At 33.5% G+C, this 18656-nt stretch overlaps 1 protein-coding gene across 1 annotated transcript in view; it reads left to right on the top strand.

Moving 5' to 3' along the window:
* Positions 1–18656, top strand: part of LRP1B (LDL receptor related protein 1B) — a 1499204-nt gene that overhangs the window by 1362652 nt on the left and 117896 nt on the right. The window contains exons 69-72 of the mRNA XM_044913608.1: positions 3170–3299; positions 4952–5058; positions 5399–5531; positions 12627–12749. Of these exons, the coding sequence (XP_044769543.1) occupies positions 3170–3299; positions 4952–5058; positions 5399–5531; positions 12627–12749 (493 nt within the window). The remainder of the gene's footprint in view (positions 1–3169; positions 3300–4951; positions 5059–5398; positions 5532–12626; positions 12750–18656) is intronic.

The raw sequence follows: 18656 nt of genomic DNA, 5'->3' as shown, positions 1-18656 counted from the left end.
AATAATAATAATAATAATAATAATAATAATAATAATAATAATAATAATAAAAACTTGGATCAACATCATTGTGTATCACATTAGGGGCAGAAAAGAATTATTTAAAGTGACTTAAAAAAAGTATTTGGCCTCTGCATCAAGTATACTGCATTGTATGGACAAAAAAAAAATGCAAAGGAATCTTAAACTGTGTTCATACACTTGTTTTTAATCATATTGGTTTTGCTAATTTGAAACTTGTATATATTGAGAGCAGGATAGATCAAATGCTTAGTTATTTTCATATTATTCACACTCAGAATTTTTAAGTAAAAGAAAGGAGATACAAATGTAGGAACAAAAAAAAGTAAATAAAAGTTCTGTAATATCAGATTCATAAGTATCAATAAGAGATTTTGATTAATCTTTCTCTGTCTAAAAATATATAATTCCCAGCTAAACTGATGACAGTCTAAAACTGATGACATCTCAGCATTATTAACTATCCCTAACATTCACATAGTGGCCTCTAAATACCATTTTCCAATTAAAGGAGACAAAACTCCTTTGAGTAATGTCCAGTTCTAGATCTGAGAAAGGAAATTGACTAATATCTTGTTAAGCCAGAACAAGACTATTAGCATAGTGTCTAGAATATATAAGAGCTAATTGAAGGGGTTTCTACTAATCAAAGGGACAACTTGGATATCAGAAAAAAGAAAAATGACTGTAATGGATTGAAATGCAATAAATGTACAAAAATACATGTGTTTATAATAATGCTTTTAAAAAACAAAAAGCTCATTAGTCACGTTAGATGTCACAAAGGTATCCTTTTTTAGGATCCAATCAGCCAAATTCAGAATGTGGGGCATTCAATAGAACAAATGACCTAGTGTCTTCAAGTAGTAAATGACATTAAAACAAAAAAAACAAACAAACAAATAAACAAACAAAAACCTAGGAGGATGGGAAATATTCATTTAAAGAAACTCAAGCCAAATTCAAAGTGTAAACTTCTTTTAGATCTTTATTTTACCAAATAATGTCTTAATATAGTTTAAAAAATGAGAACATTTTGGATATTGATTGGGAATGACTTTATACTAAGGAGTTTTTGCAAATTTTGTGATATTGTTAATGTTCTAATACTATTGTTTTTATGTTAAATAATCCAGACTATAAATAAGTGTGGTGGAGGAGGATATATGACACATGAATAGTGAAGTGCTGATCATTGTTAAACAAGCATGATGGGCCCATGGGGTTCATTATTCTATTCTTTCTTTCTGTATGCTCTTAAGAGTCTAAAATAATAATTGAATAACCTGCAGATGTAGACATACACACTCATCAACAATACTGTGATTTATTTTAGATTAAAATCTTCTGATAGAAAAAGTATCTAGAAGTGCAATCTTCTATATTGCTGATAGTACAGATACACCAGTACGACTCGTTATAGAACTATTTTACTTAAATTGCTTTATTACTGAGATAATCATTCATTAATTCTACAAATACATACTGAGCAGTTATTTAAATCATGGCACAGTATTAGATATTTGACTCACAAGCACACATGATCCCCATCCATATAGACATGATCCCTATTCTACTGTAACTGAATTACATGTAATTTTAATTTATATTCCTTGTTTTCTACATTTGTTACCTCATTCATTCATTCATTCATTCCATTGGCAGTTTTTATTAAGTGCTTACTATGTCCCAGCTACCATACTGAACACGGCAGATAAAATGGTGAACAAAACATATGAAATCCCTTTCTCATGACCAGTGCATGGATATTTCTCCAATCTCTTCTACAACAGTTACCATTACATAGTTTACACCTCAGATATACCACATTTCTAATTATCCTTACACATGGAAAACCTTTCCTTAGATACTTCCATTTCTGTTTAAACTTCCTCTATGAAGTTTTTCCTAAAAACCTTGAGAATCCATATATTTAAAATTATATTCATTTATTTTGACAGATAATGCATTTTATTACAAGTGTTGGTTTAAGTGCTGGTCTTTCCTGTTAGTCTATGAGTTTATGAAATACAGGGAATAAATCTTAGTTTTCTTTGGATTCTTATTTAAGAAACTGGTAATTGGCAAACCCTCAATACTTGAGAAAAGAAGGGAAAAAGAAAAGCAGAAAGAAAAAAATCAATTATATAGCAGGCAGTCTAATTAAACTACCACCAGCAAAGAGAAAATTACAGGAATTTAGAAAGTAAACTCCCTTTCTTTACTTGGGATGACACTGGGAAGAAGCAGAGAGGTATAGTTTAACATGTTTCACTTACTGAGAGTTTCATAAGCTGTGAGTGCTATACCTTTTGTGAAAGGAACAGACAAGTACATTTTGGCAAGAATAGAAATTATTTAACAACAGAAAAAAGTCATCCCAGCAAGACATTTCGCTGGAGCATTCTGTATCAACCAGACTGGTCAGACCCAAAGAAGGTAAAATTTTAGTGGATCCCTTTTTTTGATCTCATAGAAACAATTGAAAGGTCCCCAAAGATGTATCTACTACTGTCTTGTTTGACTTCCACATAAAATCTCTATGCAAGCTAGCAGAAGTGACAACTGTGACAGTTCATTTCACAGTTCTTTAGCAACAAATGCTGAAAGTGAGGTGAGGGATTATAAACAGCAACTAATCTGTGAAGGGACAGGTAGTGAGGAAAAGGCATGGGAAGAAGGGGAAAGGAAGGACACGCGGGGAAGTTTTGCCAACACAAAACAGACTTGCCTTCGGGTTCTTTGTTTCACAGTCATCCCGTCACTCCATTCCCAAGGAACTGGATGTACTTGCTTAGACATAATTCTAAGCATCTTCATTGTCACCTACAATTATTAAAATTAAATTACCCCATAACTGTCTATTGGAAAATGATCGCCTCAGAGCAATTAATATGATGGAACCATGTGATCTATGCTCTTTTCTTATTTTTCTGTTTTATTATGACTCACAGAGACAAATGAAAATATAAAACTGTTATAGTTGTGCTATATAACCATGGATTTAAGTGACCATCTGAGCTTCTTGTATGTGGTAGTCATGATTTCTACACTTCTAGGTTTCTATTCATAAGGTTTGTAGCTGTCTTTGGGGCTTGTAGATGTTTGTCTAAAAGCTTTGTTATCTGCATTGTGTGGCTTTTGACAGAGAAATTGTGAAACAAGTTGTTCCAAAGATCAGTTCCAGTGTTCCAATGGTCAGTGTATATCAGCAAAATGGAAATGTGATGGCCACGAAGACTGTAAATATGGAGAAGATGAGAAACACTGTGAATCAGGTAAAATGACTGAGCTGATAGTTAATTCAGATGATATTTTAACTAAGTATAATTTCAGTTTAGGCAATCATGAACAGAAAACGGTGGCAAATGCACACACACATTTACTATTTCAGAAATAAAATTCTAGAAATATTTGTAGGTGAATTCATTGGTGTGCCCTTGCTGTGTTTTGAAAGTGTTTTGGCAGGTAAGATCATTACTATGTTGGGGATCCAAGCACTACTCCTCAAAATTTGATTTTCCAATTTCTCTATCTTTCCACACCATTTGGAATTGTTTTTTCAAGATGGCAAAATGAAATATGTTGGAACTGTAAGTGCAATAAAAGTCAGATTTTCAGTTATGGAAATGAAGGTTATGAAACAGAATGTAGTAGTTTCAACATGATACCAACTGAGAAATTTCTATTTCCATCTTGGTCCAAAATCAAAATAAAATTAGGAAGCAAGACCAGAGTACAGGAAAAGAACACCTAATTTATGATATATTCTTATCCCTTAAATATGGCTTTGTAAATATGCTCATTAAAACTTAATTTTTTATACCTTAGGTATTTTAATAACATTATTTTACAGAAAAAAGAATTACTGGGAGAAAATTATGTTATAATCTATGTATAACCACAAAAGCATTACTTTGAGAGCCCAGGTGGGAGTAGCTGATACAGGACACACACATGTTGCTATGTCCCTGTACAATGCACATGGTCCATATTGCTAATTGATCACATCTTTTTTCTTACTGAATTTAGTCTTCAGACTCCATATGAATACAGATCCCTATGCAAACACTGCCAATTAAAGGAATTAAAACTCTAGGAAAAAGCTTTTTATCATCCTTGGAATAAGCAATTCAGACCACAAAGATCCTCATAGAAGTACATTTGGCTACCTAGTGGTCCAACGTAAGGCCAAGAACCCTGGAGGTTTGAATGCAAGCCTAACAAATTCAAACCCGTAGACAAAGGCAACAATCATAATTACTATGTCAATTAATTAGATTTGGTATTGATAGTAATTTAAATACCTACATGTTATTTTTATTTTCTATGTCATAAAGGAATACTTCAGATTCTATATTCAGTTAATTATGTATATATTCATGTTTAAGACCCCCAAACAAAAATACTTGTCAGAACTTATGCAAATATGACATTTTATGTCAACATAGCCAGCTAGATTTATCATGGGGTCTATGAGACCATGCCAAGATGTCTACTTTTAGCTTTATATGGTGCGTATATAAATTAACATTCCCAAAGGTCACTAAATCCCATTACAATTTTAAAAATAATTTGAGGCCTTTATTTTTTGAATAACTTAATTTGAAATTATGGAAAATTCATTTAACTCTTCAAAACTAAAGAGATGGAAAATATATAGATTTTTTTCCTTCTTTCTTTAGTCTGGTGAGTTGAACACTTACTGAACAGGCTATTACATCATTTTTTTAGGTATATTTAATGAAATACAATAATATTGTGAAACATGTTTTGAATAAATGTTTAATATCAGATATTGAATATAGTTTAAATAATATAAAGTATTTTCATTACTGTCTATGAATTTCTTACATGCTTACATGTTTTATCTATCAAAACAATCATTCAGTTTACCGATTCTAAATCTTAACTTTATAATTATATTCAGCTTCTCCTACTTGCTCATCAAGTGAATATATATGTGCCAGCAGAGGATGTATTTCAGCATCTTTGAAATGTAATGGAGAATATGATTGTGCTGATGGTTCTGATGAGGTAAAATCTATCATTTGATTAAAATCTCTGAATTACATGGATTAGGTTTGGGAAAGCAAATGTAATAAAAATAGAGTAAAGAGACAGATTCTTGATTCTTACACTGTCTAAAATGTTAGGACAAGTACACTGAACACAGTAATTGCAGCAAATACCTGAGTCTGCATGCTGTCCATATACTAAACCCATTATCATTTGTAGAGGTTATATTCATTAAGTCAAAATAAAAGAAAGCCCATGGTGTAATAAATCTCCAGTATTGTCAGCTGCATGTTTATTTTGCCTGTGACTATATCATTATCATTAATGAAAACTGCAGTGCCCATTTGTATTTGAACAGATGGACTGTGTGACTGAATGTAAGGAAGATCAGTTTCGATGCAGAAATAAAGCCCACTGTATTCCAATTAGATGGCTCTGTGATGGTATTCACGACTGTGTGGATGGCAGTGATGAAGAGAACTGTGACAGAGGTAAGGTCTGTGTGTGTGTGTATGTGTGTGTGTGTGTGTGTGTGTGTGTGCGCGCGCGCTTGCCTGGAAATAAGAGAATGACAATTAAAATGTTGTGCAGAATCAATAGTGTGCTAGAGGCAGAGGATGGGATCATCAAAGGATTCTCTTTACCCATTCTTGTTTTGTTATGAAACATCCTGTTCTGAGTAAGCAAAATCTGGAAAATTTTCAGGTAAAGTGTCAATCTTCATATGACAAAAGCAACCAAAGTACAAGTGTTTATTGTGTCCTGCCCTGAGCCTGTCCTCAGATTAGATGCTGGGTCAGGGATAGAGAAGGGAGAAGGATGCAGGGAACATAACCTCTATAACCATTACTATGAAAGTATTTTTGGTATACGTTTCTCTTCCACATTGCTTGCCTTACTATGAAAAAATAATAACATATGGCATAATATATTACACATACTAATTTGCTAGATCATATATAGGTTGCAGGTTGTGCCCCAAATTTCCTTTTTTGCCATATGGTTGAGAAAATGACCTACATTTTTTGTCAGTCTGGAAGACAGCTTTCAATTTTGTAGTGCATTATTTTCTAGCTATGTGAAAATATTTCCTAACAAATAACAACTTTTTTATTGTAATTCACTACATTAAAAGCAGCATTTGTTATTACTTTAAAGTTAATGAGATGAAAGCAAAGAAATTGTGGGGCAAAGCTTAAAATGATCACAAATTCTATAATTCTTATTATTTTCATAATGTTAAATATGTTGTTTAAATGCAACATTTTTTTAAGCTGCTTACAAAAGTCTCTCAATGGACTTTACATTTCAGAATATTTGGAATATCATCGACAGAGATGATACTAGATATTGACGTATGTTGCAAGGCATTTGAACATATTCTCAGGTTTTATACAGTTTAAATATACCTTCGCAACCACATGGTTGGAGCTAGAGAGCATAGTGAAATAAGTCACTCAGAGAAAGACAAATACCATATGATTTCACTTATATGTGGAATTTAAGAAACAAAACAAATGAACAAAGGGGAAAAAAGAGGCAAATCAAGAAACAGACTCTTAACTAGAGAGAACAAACTGATAGTTACAGAGGGGAGGCAGGTGGAGGGATGGGTGAAATAGGCAATGGGGATTAAGGAGTGCACTTGTAATGAGCACTGGCTGTTGTATGGAAGTAATGAATCACTATATTGTACAACTGGAATTAATATTACTCTGTCTGTTAACTAACTTGAATGTAAATAAAAGCTTTAGGGGTGCCTGGGTGGCTCAGTCAGTAGAGCGTCTGCCTTTGGCTTGGGTCATGATCCCAGGGACCTGGGACTGAGACCATGTCGGGCTCCCTGCTCAGCCGGGAATTTGCTTCTCCCTCTCCTTCCTGCTTGTGTTCTCGATCTCTGTCTCTGTCTCTCTCAAATAAATAAATAAATAAAATCTTTTAAAGAATCTTTAAAAAAAAGAAAAAATAAATAAAATATTTACTTCTATAAAAATCTAGTCACTCAAAGAAAAATACCCTCTGTTTTCTTTAATATTAGAGCAAACCTTTATGATTTGCTAAGATCTCCATCCCAAACCTGACAAAGTGTTGTAATATTCAGCAGAAGAAATCCTAGTTCTCATTTGGAATCTGCAGTGCCTTATATAGAGCCATAAAAGGTTACACTTCCCAAATAGCTGTTTCTACTTTGGTTAAGTTCTCACATTCACATTCTATCATTGGTCACTTTAGAGACAGCAAACTTTGTAGACATTCTGACACCAAAACTCTTAAATACAGCTATATTCTAAGACTTCAGGACAGTTAAGTTACTCATCTTTTTCCATTTTCTAGCTAATAAGCCCCAGCCCCTCAATTTCAGTCTCTGTCACCAGTCTGGCTCTTTTCTCATTGCTTCTTGCCTGGGCTCATGTAATACCATGTAATTGGACTCTAATACATTCTATTCACTGCTGCCCGGTTCATCTTACTGAAGTGTAACTCTGATTATGTCAATGTTTGCTCAAAGTTCTTCCTTCCTGGTCATATACAAATATGGCAGTCAGGGTTACAAGAGAATGATCCTATTTTACTTTCCTACCCTTATACTCTATTACTTCTCTTTATGTATAATATATCCTAGCCAAACTGAAGAATAAATCTAGCAACATTTTCCATGCTTTTCAACATCTTTCCTGATTCCTCTGCTATTTCCACCATCTCAATACCTTTGCCAATAAAAATTATATCTATCCTTTCAGGTCCATTCAGTTGCTACTGTCTTCAACCAAATTGCAGTCTCTTATGGAATTTCCCTAGCAACCCTTTAATTACATTCCTGTTATCATATTCTTTCTTCTAGTATAATTACTTCTGTATTAGTTGACTAAGTTTCCCCTGTTAGAATGTGAGTTTCTTGATGTAAAAAATTAGGTATGCAAACAGAATGAGGAAATGCATTCCAGGCAGTGGGATCATTATACACAACGTCTCAGAGGTGAGAGAAAGTTTAAGTGTTTAGGAACTTTGAGTAATTAAAGATTCATGATATAGAATTTGGTTTTACTATTAAGCATAATGAGAAGTTTTCCAAGGCTTTTAAAGAGTCTTCAAATATTTTTTCAAAAGGAGAGAGTGGTAGAATTTGTACTGTATAATAGCACAAAGAATTTCCTGAAATGAGATTCAAGAGATCTAGCTTCTTGCCTTACTTCTAGGAGCCTTTCTATGCTCATTTTTCATACTATCAAATCCAACCACAGTGAAATGTCACCAAGGGCTGTAGGAGTATCTAGAAAGTGTGTGTGTGTGTGTGTGTGTGTGTATGTGTAAGGGCAATCCTGTCAGGATTTATATATTTTTTAAATATTAAATTTCATAAGAAATATTTGTTTGAACAAAGAATTCCAGGTTAAAAATCAAACATTACAGTAAAAAAAAAAAGAAAGAAACAAAGAAAGAACATTATAACATTTGAAATCTGAGTTGTCTTTTAGATTTAAAATGACTCTACTAAAAGTTTAAGCTTACTGATTAAAAAAGAGTTGAGAGCCTTTAATTCAATCATTTACAAATGTGTCAAAGCTCCCCTTCCATCAATACTCATGTTTCTAACTTTCCTTGGATTTCTTTGCTGCCAGGTACATTCCAATGAATTATCTTGGTGGTTAAAGTATTTGATCCTGTATGGATGTACCTTAAGGTATGATTGAGTTCAGATTTCTAGTATTTAACTTACCTCCAGCAAGTGGTTTAGGTACTAGATAAATGTACTTCAAGACATTGAGGAAATGGAATGCCAGAATAAACATTTGTCCTGTTAAATCTTACTTCATTCATCCTAGATCTGGACACATGAACTAAGTATTGGGGGCTGGAAGGCAATAGGGACACAGGAATATTTTCCAAGTGAATCAACTTTACTAGTTTACTTTAAAAAGGTGAACCCCCAAATACTGTGGAAATAAAAGCAGCATTCATATTTTTAAAGGTAAAACATGTTGCCTCAAGGAAACTTGGTGTTTGTTTTGGTCTGAGCTCCCAAACTTTATTTTTCTTAGCAATTTTGGTGGGCAAGATTGAGAATTATTCTTTTTAGTAATCATCAGCTCAAAATTGTGTTAACTATTTTTGAAAATTATAAAATATTATCATATATTAAACTCTCTTCACCTAAATGAAAATGGGAACTCTAGATGCTTATTTTCAGTGATGATGGCCTGTCCAGATTTCTATGAACCTGCCAAAAGCTCAGTTATATTTAAATGTAGGTTATTGTTTATATATGTATACACACACTTTTATATTTTTCTAATAATCTTCTGTTGAGCTTATTAAGAACATGACTAATGACTAGGAAACTGAAATTTTGATCCACCTAATCTGTTTATACCTTTCTTGTTGCTTATGTGTGCCTTATGCCATTTTAAAATAAGCATTTTATGTAGACTCAAGATGTCATGGTAGCCCCATGATGCATTTTTTTAAATGCAAATTCATTTACACAATAGGAAGCCTTTAGTGAGTTATCACAAAACATTTGCCTTGTTCTACATTGTGATTTCATTTATATTTCTCTTCTTCTTAATAAAAATAGTAATATGCCCAACACTCTTATGGGGAAAATTATGTTATCTAATGTGATACCTTTGGGAACTCATTTTTTTTTTCCTTTTAAAAAGACTGATGTGCTACAAATAGAATTCTCTAAAATAATCAGAGAATGTCAAGAGTTCACAAATTTTGTTTGAATATAATCCATTGTAAAATGGAACATGCAATGAGATTTAGTCATGAGAGAATCTTTATTCTGAAAGAATATAACTTTCATATTCCATGGATTTTGATACTGAATTAAGCAAATATTCACCTCCTATCAATATTCATATCTTAAGTTTCTTTAATACTAAAGACTGTACATGTGTATCTTTTTATTGTTTTCAGACAGAGTTGTTAAGTGGTAATATATTTTTTTGCATGGGTTTTGGTAATTGAAATTATTGTTAGAATTAGGACATTTTAAAACTGAACATTGCAGAAGTTGAAAGAAAGGGGCACCCCAATGCCAGATATTATATTGTCAGTCTTACATGGTGATACTCACCTTGGTGGACTCACCAGGACTTGCCTTTTTCCATATTTTAGAGTTTGCTGGTCTTCAGAGATGCCAATGTAGGATGTGCCAGTTCTGTTAAGCATTTTTGCAGGAACTCTTAGAACTGTTCAGATTGATATCACTGTAACATCTTGGCCTCAGCTTCAACTATTACTTAAGATTCTAAGCAATCGACCTATACTTCCCTAATCATCTCTCTCTACCATGAACCCTATCAAGTTTTTAAAAAGTTGAATTTCTTCCTCACCTTATACTTCACAGAAATAATTAAAAATCTTGAGCTTTATTCAATATCTGGTCACCAAATTAACAAATCTATCTATTGCTGTGCCTAGCCTAACCTTTCCCCCATTCCTCCCTCTTGAAATGGGAGACTTGTTTCACCTCCAGTCGAAGGATGATCCTTTTAATTTAGTTTAGATCTCAAATCCTTCACAATTTCTGGATTCTCAAGGAATTCATTGTATCAATTAGATTTTCTTTCTTCTGTATCTTCAAGCTTAGTTTGTCTACTGAATTATTCTCAGAAGGACTTAACATATATCAGATACCTGTTTTACTCCATACAAGCTACCAGGCTCTCTTATTCACCTAACTTCCTCCTTTCTTCCTCGCCTTAAGGCCAAACTCCTGAAAGGGATGGATGATTACAGTAACTACTACTCTTTCATCTAATAATAATCAACTACAAACACGTCACTAAATCCACCACCAGTTCACTGAACCTCCTCTCTTAGCATTATATAAATGTGCTAACTACTACCCTCTTGTTGGAACACTTCTCAGGTATTTCTCCAACAACTCTGGTGACTTTTTCTGTCTCTTTGGCAGACTCCTCCTGATTTCTTCTGTTTTGTTCTAAATTTCAAATAACAACTATATTCTGATTGTTCCCAGCTATATATTTACAGCTAAGAACCTATCTTATATTTTAGATATATTTATCCACTATCCTATTAAATATCACTACATGGTTGTCTTCCTAGTATCTTAAATGAATTGTGTCATTATTTCTATTAAGCTTGCCCCTCCTGCTCTATTCCTTTATTTTTGGACAATACCAACATTCACTAAATGGTCCAAATAAACCAAAAATGGAGTACTATGTTTGACTGCTCATTCTCCTTGCCACTTTCATCTTTTTAGCCATGAGGTCCTGAGGATTCCATTTCCTGAAGCACTTTCAAACACAGCTACTCTAAATCAAGTACCAACAGTTCTCTTCTGCATTGCTGTAACCCTTCTTCAAATTGGCCTTTTTTCCTCCAGCCTTGGCTTTACTCTTGCTACCTTCATTTCCAAGTTCTCCACATTCTAGCTATTGTTAGCATGCTAAAATCCAAGTCTCATTCTGTCATTTGCTAAATTAAATCTTTGCTATTGTCAGTGAATTATTAAAGATTTGTATACAAGTCAAAACTCAACAAGATGAGCTGTTTGACCCTCATAAGCCTAGGCTTATTATTCCCTCCAGAGTGCATCCACAAAATGAACAATGCTTCCTTCCAGGATTTTCTAGTCTCGCAAAGATGAACACTATCACTCCCCAGCCCCATGTTTTAATAAACATATCCACTTTTAAATATGTTAATACCTTCAGTCATCAAATCTATCTAATATAGAAACCATATTTATTATCTTATGTATGAGGTTCAAATAGGTAGTGAAATTCTCTGAGAGTAATCTTATTTATCTTAATTCTGAATTCCCATCAAGTTACTTTCCCCAACGATTGCAGTTTCCACTATATATTATTACATATCTAGACAAACAACCAGAGCTTACTAGTATTTTGGTTCCTTTGCATATGATAGATATACTTAATTTTGAGTGAGCATATCTTTGTATTACTGGTGATTTGTATTTAATTGTGAAAAGAGAAAAATGCAAACATTGACAAAATACACAAAAAATCAGGTACACTACTGTACAATTTTTATAAGTATAACTGTAATATTTCACCACATCACCAACTTCTAATTCTGTTATAAAATTAACTGATTATCTGTGATTGCAAAAACTTTTTATTGGTTATTCTGTCCTCAGCAATTCAGTTTGTTAGTTTCCAGATATAACTGAATTGAACTATCTAATAATTTTGAAAGTGTTTTTCTTTCCAGAACAATACAATTTTTACATTGAAAATTAATACTATTTAAAATCTAAGTTTCTTTACAGTAACATGAAAAGTATGTGAAATGGAAGATAATTTATATTTGAAAAAACTTTCTTCTAACATCTTACCCGTATTTTCTAAAGGAAATATAATATACTTGGGTAATATCAGATTGTTTTGAAAAGTAAATCATGAGTAACTTAAAAAAAAAAAGTTTGGATACTGCTTGTCCCTAGTACTGTACAGGAAAAAAAATATAAGGAAGTGAAAAACTAGATACTATGCTAAGATAACTAGAGGAATATGGGTCCTGTTGACTGGCATTAATTATGCTACATCTCTATGTCTCTTTTTCTGTTTTGTTTTAAAATAAAGGAGGAAATATATGTAGAGCAGATGAGTTTCTCTGCAATAATTCCCTTTGCAAACTACATTTCTGGGTGTGTGATGGAGAAGACGACTGTGGAGACAACTCTGATGAAGCCCCTGATATGTGTGGTATGGCATTTCATGTGGGTCTAGATTATACTCTCACCTCCAGATCTAATGTACTGGTGTGAATCAATGAAGTGGTGAGGTAAACCACAAAGTCTGCCATCCTGGGGTTAGGTAGAGACAGATACAGCTTTTGTTCAGGTAATAAGAGATTACCCCGTCCAAAGTTGATGACTTTACAGAGACGCCCCCTAAATCTGAACTTGCACATGTCAACACTATTCAAAAGATAGTTTATGGTCTGTCTGGGAAGATTTAGAGTAGTTGAACTTTTGAATTGTGTAAGGTTCATATAAGGACTTTGGCTTTGTACCAAATTGGTTATTTAGGATAAAACATTTTTTTCTTGGACAGAGAAGTACATGGAAAAAAATGTGAATAATAAAATCATGTAGGGCGCCTGGGTGGCTCAGTTGGTTAAGCAACTGCCTTCGGCTCAGGTCATGATCCTGGAGTCCCAGGATCGAGTCCCACATCGGGCTCCCTGCTCGGCGGGGAGTCTGCTTCTCCCTCTCCCCCTCCCCCTGCTTGTGTTCCCTCTCTCGCTATGTCTCTCTCTGTCAAATAAATAAATAAAATCTTTAAAAAAAAATAAAATAAAATCATGTAGTTCCACAAATTACCCACTACTGAGACCAATGTTGTTCAGAGAAGGGAGATACATATGGAGATAATATGTAAATATATTGATATATTTTAATATGCAAGCATATTGATATATTTTGTTATGTAAATATATTAATACATTTAAATATATTATGTTATTTCTTCATATCTATATTATAAATATAAATATATTAATATATATTTAATATATATTTAGACCTAGGCAGAGAACTGAAGTTAGGAGTTATATAACATTTCAATCTGAAAATCTTAACAAAAGTTATTGCTTCTTCAAATTCAAGTTACTCCTGACTCTTGAAAATTGTCAGGGGTGTACTTATGCAATCAGCAACTATAAATATCTAATTTCATATCACCAAAGTAAAGGATTTCTTATAGGTAGCAAACATTTTTAGTCTCTTCTTATTCTATCTAATCTCAGTAAAAAAGTATTTTACCTCTAACTTAAAGAAAAATACTACTACTTTGGATATAATTAAGTAGCACATCAGGTGAATTAAAGAAAACATAGCATGAGTGTATATACTTAAATTCCTTGTTCTATTTGGTGCACTAAGTTAAACCAATATTTTTTGATAGATGATGACATTGACTATTGATGTTACAATTGAATAAAAAATCCAAAACACAGAGGCAGCTTTATTTTTAAAAAGATTTAAAACTTGGGCGCCTGGGTGGCTCAGATCGTTAGGCGTCTGCCTTCGGCTCAGGTCATGATCCCAGGGTCCTGGGATCGAGTCCCACATCGGGCTCCCTGCTCCTTGGGAGCCTGCTTCTCCCTCTACCTCTCTCTCTCTCTCTCTGTCTCTCATGAATAAATAAATAAAATGTTTAAAAAAAAAAGATTTAAAACTTAAAAATGACAGTCTTTGGGAAGTGTTCTCTATAGACAAAACTAATGAGAGACATAACTAAGTTTCAGTTTTAGTTCTACATAATCTTACACAATAGATTCTAGAGAATCACCAGAGATTATATTATTTCTGAATTATAATCCATGGAAAAATATGAGTTTTTATACCAATATCAAGCCAGAACCAATTATTTTTATAAAGTGTGTATATATAGATATAGATATAGATATAGATATAGATAGATAGATAGATATGCACATATATATATTATTTTTTCTAACCTTCATTCCACTTCAGCACACAACTAGTGAGTGGAGTAGGAAATGGTTGGTAACTAATTAACCATGTGAGGCTCCAGGGTCACATCCCCAGGACTATTTCTAGGGCCAGGAAGTGATTCTCAGTGACATGCCACACAGCTGCTGGAAAACCTAAAATACAACCAGCTTGATTCTGTGCATGTTTTTACATTCCCCTAGGTCATCAGTATAAACATTGAGTCAAGCTGTTATGTACCAGGGACTGTGCTAAGTAATTGGGATTTAAAAAAAAAAAAAAAAAGGACAACACATGGTTCTCTTTGACAAGATCTTTTTTTTTTTAAGATTTTATTTATTCATTTGAGACACAGAGATACAGAGACAGAGAGAGAGCATGAGCAGGGAAAGAGGCAGAGGGAGAGGGAGAAGCAGTCTCCTCACTCAGCCAGGAGCACGATGTGGGGCTCGATCCCAGGACCCTGGGATCATGACCTGAGCCTAAGGGAGACGCTTAACCGACTGAGCCACCCAGGCGCCCCTCTTTGACAAGATCTTATTCTGATTATACAAATCAGATTTTCATACATTATATTTCAAGCAATGGTGGAATTAAGTAAAAGGTACAGATAAGATGGAGAGGAATAAGATGAACTCTGCCTAAGGAGGAATTCAGAAAGCTACAGTTTGAAGAACCCAAATGAAAAGATAGCATAGCCATTATGAACAGCATAGGGAAAAGTATCATTCATTCATTTAATAAATATTTGTTAGGATAGATACTGTTATTATTTTGGGGAATATAATGATGAGAGAAACAGGCATGGACCCTGATGTCAGAGAACTGAGAATCTAGTGGAATAGGGATTCAAATGATTTCAAAAATATATGGTTACAAATTATGATATGTGCATTGAAGAAAAAGTAGAGTAAGTTATAAAAGTATAGAACAGAGAGATTTTATTCAATCTTGGGTTATGGTAAATAATATTTGAGTTTGAGTCTGAGAGATATATGACTGCCAAGTAGGTGAAAGGGATGGGGTGGAGGGAAGGTGGGTGACATAATGTTGTAGGCAAAGGAAACAAGATGCAGACAAACCTGAGGCAGAGCAAACGATAGCTTATTGGAGGAACTGAAAGATCCATGTGCTTGGAGAGTTCAGAACAGGGTAGATACTGGTTTAGGATGAAACTGAAAACACAGAAGAGTCTGGAATCTTGTGAGTCTTCATAAGGATTTTTAGATTTAGCCTAAAAGTAATTAAAAATACTAAAAGGTTTTGGGACACCTGGGTGGCTCAGTTGGTTAAGCATCTGACTCTTGATTTTGGCTCAGGTAGTGATTTCAGGGTTATAAGATCGAGCCCTGTGTTGGTCTCCGAGCTGGGCGTGCAGCCTGCTTACGATATAAATAAATAAATAAATAAATAAATAAATAAATAAATAAATAAATAAATTTTTTTTTACAAATTATTTTTTTAAAAGAATATGAAAAAGCTTTAAGTACAACAGACATATAGCCATATTTATATTTCACATATACTGGATAAAAAGGGGCAAGGCTAGGTAAGATAATTGATTGCTATACTCTAAGCAAGCCATGCTACTAGCTTGGGTTAAGATAATGATAGCACGTGATGGCAAATATACACAGACTTGAAGGTGATTTGAAAAGCAAAATAAATTGGATTAAATAATAGATTAGATATATGGGGCAAGGGAGAGGAAGTTACTAAGTATAATTTGTAGGGTGTTTGTGCTTGTTCAGTTGAATACATGGGTAACATTCGAAGAGGAACAGTATTGCAAGTAAAGATTAAAAGCCTGGTTTGAGATACATTTGAGGAGACATTCACGTATAGATTTCATGTAGGCTCTAGGTATTTGGTTCTAAAGCTTAAAAAGATGGTCTAGAATTATAAATTTGAGAGAATAAAATGGGGTAATGAATACTATGGACTTTGTAAGACTTAGGATTGGGGGGGGAGTAAGGCATAAGAGAAGAAGGAACTTAGGATAGAATATCGAGGGCCACCAAACCTCTAAATAAAAAAGAACCGCTGGAAGAGACTCAGGTGAATTACCACAAAATAATTTGGAAAAAAAAAAAAAAGTATGGCAAAAGAAATACCAAGGTAATGAAATGTATCAAGAAAGATGGAATGGTTCCTGAAAAGATAGGAAAAAATGAGTTTCAGAGCAGAGGAAAACTTAGTTTTAGATATAAGTAGTCACCCCTTCTCTGTTATTAAAAATATTGATATGAATTGATAGACTATTTATAGATGCAGGTGGATGTCCAATTATATAATAAGGTGATAACAAATTCCCCATCATTTTATTTCTACTTTTTAATATATGCCATAGGAAGTATATTCATATATAGAATATGGAAGGTTGTTATTATAAGAAATTTTGAAAGGAATGCAGATTTGAATCATTATTGCAAAGGGTAAGAGAGTGACATACTTTTTCTGTATCTATATCCATATCTATCCATTCATATATACATATATATCTGTATTTATATCTATATGCAGATATAGATATATATGATTTCCAAGTAATATTTAGGGCCCATCTGGCATTAATAAATATTCATATTTGTGATATCAGTTGGTCTTGTGGCATGATCATCTGCAACATTCCTGGTTTTCCCAGAATGCAGACATTTGAATAGCAGATGGTTTTATTCATCTAAGCTTAAGGTTTTGTTAGATAACTAAATGAAAAAGAGAAAAAGGACAGATAATCCAGATTATTTGTACTAAAATAAGTTTCTGAATAAATTCTTAGAACAGTGTCCAACATATAATAAGTTACCAATAAATATTTGTCAAATGAGTAAATTAAAAGATAGACATGGGATCTAATGTCAATGGAGAGGGAAATAAAGACAAAAACACTGGAGAATAGGAAAAGGTAGATCTGTCAGTGGGCTAAAGTTTCACCTAAGACAGAAAAAGGATTTAATGAGACTGGTTGAATTAAAAATTTGGGAAAATAAGAAATACTGGGCAGAATTTGTAGCATTCAAATTAGTGACTTTGTATATGAAGCAATTGTAGGAAATGGTATATCCAGCTGCACTTACATCAGTTAATGTTCTTATCTGCAAGCAACACAAAATAACATTGGCTAAATTAAAAAGATAAATTTATTGAAATCTACCAATATTCGCAACTTTCTAGGATAGTTGGTGGCTTAGGTGAATTAGAGTAAAAGGTCATTGGGTATGAAAAACTCAAGGAGCTAAGAGGTACAGCTATTGGTTCGTTTGTTCATGTGGATGTTGAAGTCATCTAGGATGTCGAAATGAGTTTGGATGGAGAGCAATAATGATGAAAGAAGGTGCTACAATCATTAGTAAACTGGGGAGGGGATGATGTTTACAAGTTTGATGAGAAAATAGCAATAAGAAAAATGAATAATCAAATGACTGGCCATCAAAATAATAGTTTTTGTTTTTAGTTTATTTTTAAAAATAGAATGTGAAGATATAGTAACAAAATTCTGAAAGCTAAAGTAGGAAATTAAGGGATATTTAAACATAAGATAACATGGGGTTTGAGAAATGGAAGAGATATTCCTAAAAGACCTAAAGGGGAGGAACTATGCTTGGAGTGGGAACTGGATTTGAATTAAACCAAGGAGGTCAGGCAAGAAGAAGTATGGCATATTTAAGGAGCTAATAAAGTAGTATTGCTAGAATATTAAGAGTGACAAGGGATTTGTCGGTAAGAGTGGCATGGACAAAGTAATGATTAGTCTATTATGCCATGTGAAGTATCTTAAATTTTATTCTGAAAATGCTGGATAACTATGGAAGAGATGATCTAATTAATGTGGGTTGTTCTAAGGTGGGTTGTTCTGGTGCCTTTTGGAAGATCTTAGGTTGGGCAATGAAACAGAGACATTTAGGATTCTCTTGCGGTTTTCTCTGAAAGAGATAGTGAAGAGCTGAGCTATCGTAACTGGTATGTATGGAGAGAAAACAAGTTTGGGGACTGTATTACCCGGATTTGTTGACTAGTAAGAGTTGAAGGTCAATAAGAGGAATGCATTTAGAATAACCCCAGACGTGCAGCTCTGATGTGCTACTAACTCAACCATGGAAATAACACAAAGCTTATGTTTGGGGAGAAGGAAGTCACGGGAATTTGATAAAGA

This window comes from Neomonachus schauinslandi, chromosome 3, assembly GCF_002201575.2.
Source record: "Neomonachus schauinslandi chromosome 3, ASM220157v2, whole genome shotgun sequence".
Taxonomy (NCBI): Eukaryota; Metazoa; Chordata; class Mammalia; order Carnivora; family Phocidae; genus Neomonachus; species Neomonachus schauinslandi.
Note: the sequence above shows the minus strand (reverse complement) of the source record. Positions and strands in the feature narration are given on the sequence as shown.